This window comes from Dermochelys coriacea, chromosome 5 (assembly GCF_009764565.3).
Source record: "Dermochelys coriacea isolate rDerCor1 chromosome 5, rDerCor1.pri.v4, whole genome shotgun sequence".
Classification (NCBI taxonomy): domain Eukaryota; kingdom Metazoa; phylum Chordata; order Testudines; family Dermochelyidae; genus Dermochelys; species Dermochelys coriacea.
This window is the reverse complement of record NC_050072.1, coordinates 85,377,945-85,390,672: the sequence shown is the minus strand read 5'-3', so window position 1 is coordinate 85,390,672 and position 12,728 is coordinate 85,377,945. Positions and strand designations below refer to the sequence as shown.

The following is a 12,728-nucleotide window of genomic DNA, read 5'->3' as shown; positions in this document are numbered from 1 at the left end:
TGACCAAATTACATGGTGCTGATTTGTGTAATGCACATTTACATTATTTTTATTAGCTCTGTATCTATAAAGAGGACTGGGAACTGCTGACATCGGCTATCATGAAAATAAAAATATCTATGATGCTTTAATTAGGGAACTGGAAAATTCTACACAACTATTCCACTGATAAAGGTATTACAGGATCATGTTAGTTGTTGACTGTGGGCCAGATAGCTCTGTCTATTCTATGGTCTGGGGGTAGGACACACATACACATGAGCATGAAAAGAGGATGAGTAACTACACTATATGTTTCCTCCTCTCTTCTCACTTTCCACCAGACTTACTGTCAGCCCTTTTTCGGCTACACTTCCCTGGGTGTTGGACCCAGTGAAAAGTAGGGAAGACTTGTCCCCACCAATATTTAACTGGGAGGAGGGACTTTCCTCCCCTGCAAAATTACCAGCCCCTTTTAGTGCTAAATATAGCCTTCAAAATATAAACGGATGACTAGGGTTGGAAGTTGGTGTCAATGATGTTTTTTTGGATAAATTATAGCTTGCTTACAGTCCCTGTAATGGCTTCACATGGTTGCTCTTTAGGGGTCTGCAAAGACCCAAGCAAGTACCCCAATATTTTGAGAGGGCCTCCGATCAATTCACAGTTGTGATTTTTCAAGCATCCTTGAGTTCCACAGCATTCCAAAACCAAGTCTTTTGTCACTAACTTCTTCCAAACCTCCCAATGGTAGAAGGTCATGAATTTTCCACATTATATATACAACATTTTTCCTCAGTAGGATTGTTTGTTTTTACAGAGGGGATAATTTGGCTTTGTTTGGAAGCAAAAGGTACTGAGATAAAATTGAGACTTTATCCAAGAAAATGTTTAAATGAGCCTACAGGATTTACATTTATCCTTGAAATAGCTATCAATTGTTGCTTCACCTTACAGTCATAAGGACCTAAGAAATCCAAGGGACAGATTTAGTGGAAGAATTCCAACCAATGGAATGAATAAACTCTGTTTTTACTGCACCACTCAACACTTAATTTTTGGTTGTGAATTCATTGTAATCTTGGAGTTTAAAATATAACTAGTACAAAACATTTGGATACCCGTGTGATTCCACCTGTTATTGCTATCTATGAAAGCTGACTTCAGTAGGAATAGGAGCAACCTTTTGTTTCCAGGCATTAACTGTTATATTTTACTTCTCTGGGTGTATGCAAGTGTTGGGATGGAGGAGCAGGTAGTATTCTACTACTTTAAAAAAGTTTAAAAATGTACAATGCCCACAGAAAACCATTTTGACAAGGGATTTATTATTGTATCATTTGAACTGCTACATGGGAATCTATTGAAGATTCATAAATGCTTTGGTGCATTGTACAACACAGTTACAACACACAGTCTAATCAGTTGCATTGTTTTTGCAGCTCTGAAAATTACTAAACAAAAACTTCTGTGTATGCAAAATAATGTAGGTGAACTCCAAATCCAACATGGCGACACTGATGCGACGTTACCAGTATCACCCTACCACAATGAGAGCTGTGCAAAACTTGTTGATTTCACTTATCGAGCTGTTCAGAAAATGTTATCATTTTCAATTTAGGTAGTTCTCTCTTAGTTTCACTTTAATTTTTAAGTTTGTTCAAACTCCATGGGCAAAGGAGACACACTAAGTGGTGAATTTTATTAAGTGCTAAGCAGTATATACATAGCAAGAGTTCCTTGGGATTAGCTTAACCTAGAAAAACATGATCAGTTTCACAAGTTTCCATTACAAAACCAAAATGAAATTGTGAAACCCAGCTTCTAAAAACACTTCCCACTGTCTTGCAAAGGCAGCAAGCATTTAGTTTTGAGCTGTGACAACAGGTTTGAAGCCATCTGAAAGTGTGCAGGCTCTTAATTGCATCATAGTGCTAGCATCTTAACATCACAATGCTATGTGATATAGTAACAATGGATGTGATATAATGTTTTGATTTGATTCATTGAATTCAAATGGGACTTGTTTGAGCTTGTTCATGGGTTGTTCTGAACTGCTCATTCAGCCACTTTGCATGCAAAGTTATATTTGCTGGTTAAAATGTAAATGTATAGAACATAAATGTGATTGGAACACTAACTTGCCAAAAGGGGAAATAGAATAAGATATTTTTTTCTGAAACCAAAATAGCTTGTCTACCACTTTAAAAGAAATGTGAACCATATTGTTTGTGGTTTTTCTTAACATATAGGTACTTAGCACACTGACTTCCTGTACTGACTGACCAGTCAAGAGCAGCAAGGTCTCTGCTAAAATGGAGAATGACTTGCAGTTTGTTGTCCTGTGTATTGCTGTTAATAATTAAAAGAACTAGAAATACATGTTCAGAGTGGAGGGCATTGTCTCCAAAATAGATATGCAATTTTGCATTACATTCCATAGAATTCAGACTTCCATTCAAAAAATAACTTGCACCATATTAAGAAATATAATCTATTATCTCCCAATAACATGTAAAGCCATCCTGTATCCAGTATATTGATCTGCTCTACTGAGGCTGACATTTTACATGTGCAGAGATTATTACTGTTAATGAGTTACCTTCATACATTCTCTCAGGACCAGACATCAACGGGAGAGTAGACTCTGATTATAGTAAGTTTTTTAAGGATCACAGATGAAAAGGAAAATATTCTGAAATAGGATACAGCTCTTCAGGGCCAAAATGTGCCTCTTACTTAGTCTCCTGACCTGGCTTACACTTTGCTGCTTCTACATGAAATGAAGGCAGAGAGAAAAAAGACAGAATCATACAACTGTGCCTCAGGCATTTCAGAGTGTGCTGGACAAACTCGTCCATACAAAGGCCACTGGAAACCTGGTATTTTCTGTCCAGGCATGAAGAGGAGAGAAAGGTACTCCTACCTGCCAAGAGATGGTGGGTGAGAGGAAAGGAGAGACTCCTTCCATCTTACATGTAGGAGAAGAGGGGAAACAAACACACACATCAGGAACCAGGAAGGGGGAAGAGAATTAAACCCCTTTCCTTCTCAGCAACGGTCCTCAGGAACGTGACCTAATTGTGTATTAATAAATACAACACCAAAAAAAGCCTCTCAGCACCATGTATGGGTGTGACAGATTTCTGTTACCAATCTGCCTGAGGCATCAGGTGATCAGTCTGAGGCCACAGGATCGTTAAGGGAGGAGATGACTGAACACACTAAGTGTCTAAGTTTTAAAGCTTTATTGATAAAATAATAAAATAACAGCAGAGAGTGATGGGTGCTCCCCACATCACTCAGAGGAAGGAAGAAAGCATTAGTACCCAAAGCCCTAACCCACTTTCATACTCACACCTGCACTACCTGAGGCTGGACAGGCCTGGGTGTAATGTAAGAAGAAGAGGGGGAGGGGTGGACAGGAGTTCTGTCCTGTGCACACAGGTCATCCAGGGTCCGCTGCCAATCTCCAATTTGCTTCAGCTCTCGGGAGGGTTTTAAACCTTAGGGTCCTTTGGGGGGAATCTTAGTCTGGGATTTCTGCCTCCCCCGCTCCCTCTCCCCGTGCTCTTTGTACTGGTCCAAGCCGGCCCTTCATGGCTTATTCAGTTTTCCCAAAACATCCTGGCTTTAGGGACACTACATTAGTTGTTTTCCCCCTTGTAAGCCTTCACTGTCTTACTCGGTTTTGCAGCTGCTGCAGATTTATGCAGTTGAATCTTCTTTTCTCGCAGGTGGTTGGAGTTGGAATCCAGGTCTCCCCCCGTCTTTCTTGGCAGGCCGCCGAGCGTCAGTTGTGTGCTTTGGCCTTGAGCTGGAGCCAGTGTTTTATCTTCAGACTGAGCTAGCCGAAGTGTTGACTTAACTTGTTCTCTGCTCTCTCCCTCCTTCCCCCTTTAGCCTCTCACAGCCTGCAAAGGAATCTTCCATTCCCCACTCACACCTTTGACCCTCCCCAAAATGCTTTGCGATGTTTGCAACAGTGTTAGCAACATGCAGCGCTGATCTGCCTTCCCAGGGAACCCCCTGGGAGGGGTGTTGTGGGGGGTGTGACATGGGTTTCATGCCATATATTTACCTCTAAGTTCTTTGAGAAACTAGTTGACAATGATTAAGGATAAGATTATGTCACAGAGGTCACAGAACTCACAGATCCATAACTTTCAGAGACCTTTGTGACATTTTCTGCTTCACCCGCAGTGTGGAGGGACTAGAGCTGTCAGCTTGTGGTAACCCGGAGATAGATAGGGATAGCTCAGTGGTTTGAGCATTGGCCAGTTAAACCCAGGTTTGTGAGTTCAATCCCTGAGGAGGCCATTTAGGGATCTGGGGAAAAAATTGGGGATTGGTCTTGCTTTAAGCTAATTCAATGTTTCTCTTTTTATTTATGCTTATCTTAACCTGCTATTAATTTCAGATAACCCCCGCCCCCCAATCTTTGTATTAGGATATAGGATAAAAGAGTGAATAATCAGTTTTCACTGTATCTACCTATCTGCTGATGTCCACTTTATTTGAGGTACTAGAGAGACATAAATACAACTGTGATGTACAAGAGCCCTGTCTCTAAATTCACTAGGCTTTGGATCAGGCCAGCAGTGCACAAAAGTGCATGTATTCAGAGCCCTGGACTCACTGAGGGCAGGTCTACACTACTGTTTAATTTGATCTAACTTACTTTGCTCAGAGGTGTGAAAAAGACACCCTCTCTGAGCAAGGCAAGTTATAATGACCTAAGTGCTATCCACAGTGGCATTATATCAGTGGGAGACACCCACCCGCTGACATAGCTTCCACCTCTTGCGGAGGTGGAGTAATTATGCTGACAGGAAAGCACTCTCCTGTTGCCATACAGCGTCTTCACCAGAAGCGCTACAGCAGCGAGCTGCATCAGTGCAGCTGTGCCGATGTAGCGCTTCTAGTGTAGACGTGCCCATAGAATGCCTATTGTGCACAACACAGGATTCTGCTGCTCCCTAGCAAATAGCGCCACATGTTGGAACTTCCTTGCCCTGCCCAAGGAAAAATGATAAAACAAACTTCAGAAATTTTATAAAATTTACATTAAAAGTACATGAGGGTTTTAAGGGAGGTCCTCAAAAAGGATGCAAATTTAGCCCTATTTCCTTTTGGAAAGCTTGTAGAAAATATGATTTTTTTTTCCAAAATACAGATGCTTGCTAGTAGTTGAGAATAACCTTTGATATTTCTCTTGTCATTTCAGAATCAGGGAAAGGGACAACAATGGATCCTATGCTCTCTGTCTGCTCAGTGAAGGAAAAGTATTGCATTATCGTATTGACAGAGACAAGACAGGAAAGCTCTCTATACCAGATGGAAAAAAGTTTGACACCCTTTGGCAGGTCTGTTAAATTAGTCAGTTGGGTAACTCTCCTCATGTTTTTATAACACCAAATAAGGCAATTTCTGTTTTACTTTACCGCACATCTGCAATCTTTAGCTAATTGGCCACATAGTTCTAACTTAATTTTTAGTGATTTTCATCCTTTAGGGGAAAAGGGGGAAGTAGTTTTTATTATAGAAGGCTATGTAAGTGGTACAGGTAGTTGTTTTTTTTTAATATTTTGGCTTAATTTAAAATTGTTCTAGTTATTATTTAAAAAATTGTACATTTCCTTGAATGAAAAGGCGTTTTCATTTGTAAAAACAAGATTAAATAATAGCTCTATGGCATTTCTGTAACATCCTTTGTCACAAGCAAAAGGCAGAACCCTGGTATGGTAACCACAAAGGGAATAGTTTAGGATGCTAGGCACACATAATCCTCTTTAGCTCTGTGACTCTCTAGCTCTGTGGCAAACTGAGAAATACAGCCTGCCCAGCATTACTAACACTGTCTGTCTAAATCCTGGCCCAGATTAAGTAATCATGGAATGGATTGCTGATTATACTATTGTCTGTAATAAAGATGAGGCACTGCAAGGAATAAATATGGGTAAATTGAAAGCACTAAAGAAAATGAAACAGTAGCAGATTTCTGCTGCCGCCTATTGTTTAAAAGTATATTAACACAAATTGTTATAACTGTATGTGTATAATGTAAGTCTATAGTTATATAATAGTTAGCTTTTCCCTTAACTACACATGTCCTTCCTGCTTAATGAAAAGCTGACAAAAATGCTGATTTACTATTGTTCTCCGCTATTGATGAGGAGACCTGTATGGGCAAAGCAAATTCTTCCACCAGAGACAGATACTGGTGGGAGGCAGGATTTGCCTGTGATCCTAGAGCTGTGTAAAATAAATAAATGCATACACACACTCCTTCCCCCTGCCCCCACTCCCTCCCATAATGAATACGTACTATAGATGCTGTGCACACACAGGCACAATTTAGAAAGATAGGATTGAGAGAAAGTACTGTGGTGGTCTGAATAGAGCTGCAAATCCTGCCTGCATTCCCCCATCCCACCGCACAACAGACAGTAGAATGACTGTGATTCCACTGTCTGTGTGCAGGTAAAGCCACCCCAAAATGCAAAGGCCAGTTCTAATAACAATACATGTCTTATTATTAACATCACAATAGTGTCTACAGGCCCAGCCAAGGGACTGTACAGGCATACAGTGAGAGGCAGTGCCTGCCCTGAAGCATGTGGGCATGACGGACAAAGAGTAGGACGGGAATTAGAGGCACAGAAAGGTGAAATGACTTGTCAAGAACAAATAGCAGGTATTATTGCCCATTATTTTCTTTCCTCCATTACCTTCTGACATTCTCTCTTCTTTTTTGCCCTGGTAGTTAGTTGAACATTATTCATACAAACCAGATGGGCTGCAAAGGGTCCTCACAATTCCATGTGCACGTCTTGGCTCAGAAAATGGTAAGTTATTCAGATGATTGTAAAACTCTAATGATCCTGCTACAGATAAGAAGAGGTGTGTGCATTTTCTTCATTACAGGAATAGGAACATGCAGAATATTATAAAGAATTGCTCTGGGATAATAGTGATATAAGGTATAGTAAGTAGTGTGAGAAGGTGTGGGGAGATTATATATTATATAGAGCCATATTCTTGCCTCCAATGAATGCTAATCCTGATGGCAATTAGTCATAGAATCATAGAATATCAGGGTTGGAAGGGACCTCAAGAGGTCATCTAGTCCAACTCCCTGCTCAAAGCAGGACCAATCCCCAACTAAATCATCCCTTGCTATCCGCAAATATTTTAATTCTTCTTGTGATAGTTTCTCTTTCTCAGGAGGTGAAGTATTGTCTGCAAGCTTTTCAAGGCCAGGAGGCCTGGCAAGTATTCTGTCTAGTCCAGAAAGCAGAAAAAATTCTGGGCCAGGTTCTAAGGCTGGTTCATATAGCAACAGGGGGTGAAAGTCTCAACAGGTCATAAAAATGGCTTTTTCTTCACTTGAAAATTAGTTCTCATCAGAATACAATATTGTAGCATGGTGATAACAAACATGGTGTTGAACATAACTTACCAATCAGTGTAGACAGTGATTGTGGTGTTCAATATCTTGTCAATTGGTCATAAGTAAAACCTATTGGAACCATAGTATGTAAAATCAGTAGTTTGGTAAGAGGCCATCCACTTGCTATTTTTCGCTGCTATATTCCCCACTATTGGTAAGAATGGCAGCAATCTGTATGCTTACAAAGTAATTCTTATGTTTGATTCCCTTATAGCTAACATCATTTTTGACACCCGTCCGCCTCCACTTCCTGGAACCCATCCTAAGGTAAGAGTAAGCAGTAGCAGTAATGTTTATGTTTATGTTTAAGAAAAGCAAGTGAGATCCTTAGTATTTCTTAGCATTTTAGGAACTTTAATGAATGCATGCTCAGAGTTATATTCAGCACATAATTTCTTGGGCTTGTTTTAGAGGCACAAGATTCAAAAATTATGATCTATCATATCAAAAAGTTACACTATGGCAACATTACGGGCTATATCCTGCACTACCTATAACAGCAGGGGGGAGCTGAGATACTGCACAGTGCATCTTCTGTTTCAGGAATCTGCTGGCTAAAACAGAATCTCTTTGCTGAATAAGTACAAACTATTTCCACAGTTAACACTTATTGCTGACATCTGGTTTTGCAAAGGCCTGATCCAACATGCACTGAAATCAGTAGGATTTTTTTCCACTGACTTCAGTGAGTGTTGGGTTGGGCTATAACTGACTGAGAGGCTAGAAGCACCCTTGTTTGACCACAGACTATACACCCTTTAGGATGTGGTTTGCAGACAGAGATGACAGCCAAGCCCATGCGCTGGGCTGTCTGGAAATATTCTGCCCTGCTGCTTCTGCAAAAGATGAAGAGGCAGTCAAAGATTATCTAGACTTTCTTCTCATCACTGCTGCAGGTGGCAGGATTTGGCCCCAAACTTGAAATTTTAATTATACAAAGCACAAGAAATTCAGAATTGAGGTTCACACCAAACAGAACTGTCCTGCTTGCCCATATGGATTGCAAAAGAGTCTTTAATTACATGATCGCCAAACATATGCAATCATATCACTTGTTATATTTTAGGAAAATACAGGAATACTTTCAGAGGCACAAATGGCACCTATATGCCACTAGTTTTAAAAAATATCTAAAATGTGAATCTTGTACCTGTAGCACTTATGAATGTTTAGACTCAGGTTTAGGATTCCAGTTAGGGAAACGTCAGATACAGAAAAACAATACAGGAAGAGTCTGAAATTGTTGAGCTCTTGGGAAACTCTTTCTGGGGAAGAATGAGAGAACCGACGTACCCAAACTAAGACTGTGTTTTAGGCCCACAGGGGCCCATACCAGCCAGAGCTTGATAAATGGGCAGTAGTTAGGTAGACTGTCCTGGCTCTCCATGAGTGATGATCAGCTAAAAACAAAACGTCACATAGACAGGCGAGCATACAATACATGAGCCTGTGGTGAGGTGCGGGCCGGTGATAGCATGTAGGTAAACAACAGCACGGTACCCTATGTTCAGCCTTTTAGTGTTTGATCAGTAACAACAGAACATGAAAGGCAGTGGTGCCAGAGCGGAAAATGTAATATTTAAAATAATAATAATAATAATGTAATACCTTTGCCAAGCAACACACAAAATGTGACAATAGCATTTCTGCCTGCATGCATGCATGTACATAGGCTGCTTGAATACTCACACCGGCCTCAGGGACAACTTTGACTTAGTCACATACTAAGGGCTAAGTCCTGGACTAGTTCACACAACCCAGTTACAGGGGTGACTGCACCACAGCCATTACTGGAGCCTCGGAGGGTCAGGGAGGTTGATGTAATAATGTTTAAAAAACAAAATAAACACTTTTTCTCATATAAACAAGACCTGTGCATCTTCACCTTGATCACAAGCTTTGGGTGAAATCCTGGCCCTGTTGAAATCAGTGGGAGTTTTGCTATTGACTTCAATGGAGCCAGGGCTTCACCCTGTGTTTTTAAAGAAGAAAAATTCCCGGCTCTCAAAAGTGCTGCTTCCCTGCCCTGCTGGCTCAGATTAGCTCTAGCTTTTGTGCTGATGCTATGACAGCTCAAACTAATGACTGTAGCCTGCCATCCATTCCCTTCATCACAAAACACATCCACCTCTTACTGCAATGGTAGATTGTTCAATGGCTTTTTCCACAGAGAAATAACCCCAGGAAATACTTTCATGATACTGAGAGAGATTTTTGTGAGAATACTGTCCCAATCTACTATATCATCATACAATATATGGATTTCAAAAAGTGGCCCATAGTATTGGATGCCTGAATTTTTGGGTGCCAACTGAAGACACCTTAAAGTGGCCTGATTTTCAGAGAATAGGAGGCCAATGCTTTCTGAAAATCAGGCGTCTTTGACATATGCATCCAAAACCATTAGCCACTTTTGAAAATCTTGGTCTTGAGGTTTGGCTCATACAACATATGTGTAACTAAAATTTTATTCAAATGTGAAGTTTAAATATGTCAACGGTACACAAGTCATCTTATTTACACATCCTTAGTGGAGGCAAAATGTTAAAATTCAGCTTATGCAAGAACAGAAAATACTATGTATATGCTTGCAAGTTTATAAAGGAAAAGTAAGCACCTGAAATCTATAAAGTGTTATCTTAGAAAAAACGGTAGTTCTATTTTTTTATACTATTAGCTGAATAGTAGGTTAAATTGACCAGTGTTGTGTGATCATATAATGAAAGAACACAGGCCAAACTCTTCTTTCCGCTTCATCAGTGAAATTGCAGTGCAACTCTAATTCTAGTTGTATCATTATAATTTAACGTTATTTATATCTCCATAGTTTTTCATGATTCTTTACATACTAAGGACCTGGTCCTGCAAACACTTAAACGTGTGTTTTTATTCATGTGAATAGTCCCTTTGAGTTTAAAAGGCCTGTTCACATGAGTAGAATTCACATTCACAAATACACATTCTTAGTGTTTTCAGGACTGGGGCTCAAAACACTAAAATTTCAAGGGACTTACAGATATAGACCTGAGTCTTCTGCCATGGAAGTGAATAGAAATTTTGCTATTGACCTAATTTGAAATAGTTTTGAGCCCTTTCTTAGACATATGGTAAAACAGCAAGGAGGATTGGGGAGAACAAAGAGTTCAATGTTGTTATGTGCATACCTTGTTAGTTTCTTTTCTAAAAGTATTGCTGTAAAGAGAATATATTCTCAGTAATATATAAATTATAGACTTTTCTGTAATTAACATTTGAACATTGGTATTGCATTAACAGAGTTCCTTGTATGTCATTTGCTTTTTTAATATAAAGGGAAAAAATAGAAAATTACAGGGAATCGTATTATCTACAGAGCTCAAAAGGTTTACTTACTGTAGTTGAATTCCACATGGGCATACTTTGTGGAGAAACGGTAACTCTTGAACTCTTCAGCTGACCACTTATGCAGCAGTTCTTATATACAGGGCTTAAATGAAAAAATAATTCAAACGTCACAGATAGAAATGCATCCTCAGAAGAATAAATAACAATTGCAAACACTGACGTAGACCATGTAGAATTCATAGTTAACCATCTACTTGATTCCAATACACTATTTTCATAGCATGCTAGGTCTGTTCTACGATCAGAGTTTTCAGAAATCCTGGAGCATTATATCCCTTTAATTTTACAAAGCTGGATAGCAAGGAGCTCCTCCCCTTACCTGCCTCTTCCTTTTTAACTATGGCAGCCAAATCCACTCCCCCCCTCCCACAGACCAGATTCTTCCTGCCTGCTAACCAGCATATAGCCCAAGTCCTTCCTCCTTCTCCACGAGCCAGAGACCAACAGGGTCTCCTCACCTAAGCAGATTTCCTTCTGCCTCTCCACCTCCCCTCATACTCCTTATTCCATATTGTTCTGCCTTCCTCTCCCTGTCCTGCTCCAACAAGCCCCTATCACATACCTATCTTTGTCCTGGCTCTCTTCTTCCTACCTTACCCTGCTACTGCTGCTTCCCTTAGTCTCTGGTCTCTTGTTACTCCTCATCTGGCCCCATGTTACTACTCATCCCCTCAATCATCTTCTCCCCCACTTGTTAGTCTGATCCTCCTTTACCCCTATTCATAAACATGCCCTCCATGCCACTAGCCCCTCTCAGTTACTATCACTTTCCCACTCCTCACTCTGTTGTTGAATTCTCTAGATACAAAAACCCAGCAATGAGTAAGTTACCAAAAGGAGTGGTATATTTTGTGTGAGAGATGTATTTAATCATGAAGTAGAATGGGGAGGTTTGGATCTGAAAATAGCTAGGCAGCCAATTGAGCTGTAGAAGAAGCTGACATTTTTCTTTCCATGATTCTCCTTGATTTTCCATGATTTTAAACTTGCAAGCACATTTTTCTTTGGCCCATATTTTTAAATAACAACACTAGCCTCTACTTTGAAAGAGAGAAAGCTACAAAGAATGCAGGACTCAATTTAGCATAAATACCAATGGTGACCTATAAAACAAAGAGGAGGTGCTCGGAGCCGGAGATTTAATGTGCTACAGGAGAATATTACATGGAGAGACCCCATCTAGTGCCCGCTATTCCACAAAAAACATTCACAGTCAATAGACACATCTGCATGGAATTCTCCCAGATACATGCATCAATGAATGCCCTAAACATGTCAGTCAAAGATACAGTCAAAGATATCATCCTTCGCTTCTTAGACTTGGCTATTGCCTGAGCAAGACTGATTAGGGGTAGTGTGGGAAAAACTTTTCAACTATTTTCAGCCAAAATAGGCAGATTTGGATCCACTAAAAACACTTAATGAATTTGTGTCCATTTTGCAAATTGTTTCAGTGAAAAAACAAAACAAAAAACTGAAAAAAAATCTGTTTTGTCAAATGTTTTATTTTGATGTTTTCAAAATTAAATTCTTTCACTTTTCAATTTTTAAATGACTTTTCATTTTATTTAAAAAAAATTAAAAAGGAAAAAAACTCGTTTGATCCAAAATGAAGTTTCATTTTAGATCAAACAAAATGTTTAGTTTGACCCAAAATTATTTTTTTAACTTTTTGAAAACTTCCAAAAAAATTGTTTTCTTGTCAACCCGAAAAAATATTTTTATTACCAGTGAACCAAAAAAATCTATCAGTCAAACATTTCTGATTAAGAGGCCCCAGCTTGTCTTGGAAAAGGCACCCAGAAATAAAGTTGTGTGGAATGTAAGGCGAGGATAAGTAGTGCAGGAAGAAAAGATCGAATACACATTGTTATGTTCACAAGACAAGCCTCTAGTAGTTCCAATATTTCTT

At 39.6% G+C, this 12,728-nt stretch overlaps 1 protein-coding gene across 6 annotated transcripts in view; it reads left to right on the top strand.

The window, feature by feature from the left end:
* SYK (spleen associated tyrosine kinase) overlaps positions 1 to 12,728 on the top strand; it is a 74,845-nt gene that overhangs the window by 42,874 nt on the left and 19,243 nt on the right. For 5 of the 6 annotated variants that reach the window (XM_038402881.2, XM_038402883.2, XM_043514427.1 and 2 more), the window contains 3 exons: positions 5,207 to 5,345; positions 6,746 to 6,827; positions 7,647 to 7,699. In XM_038402881.2, coding sequence (XP_038258809.1) covers positions 5,207 to 5,345; positions 6,746 to 6,827; positions 7,647 to 7,699 — 274 coding nt within the window. Of the gene's footprint in view, positions 1 to 5,206; positions 5,346 to 6,552; positions 6,647 to 6,745; positions 6,828 to 7,646; positions 7,700 to 12,728 lie in introns of those variants that run through there. The other variant, XM_043514429.1, reaches the window with a different exon arrangement.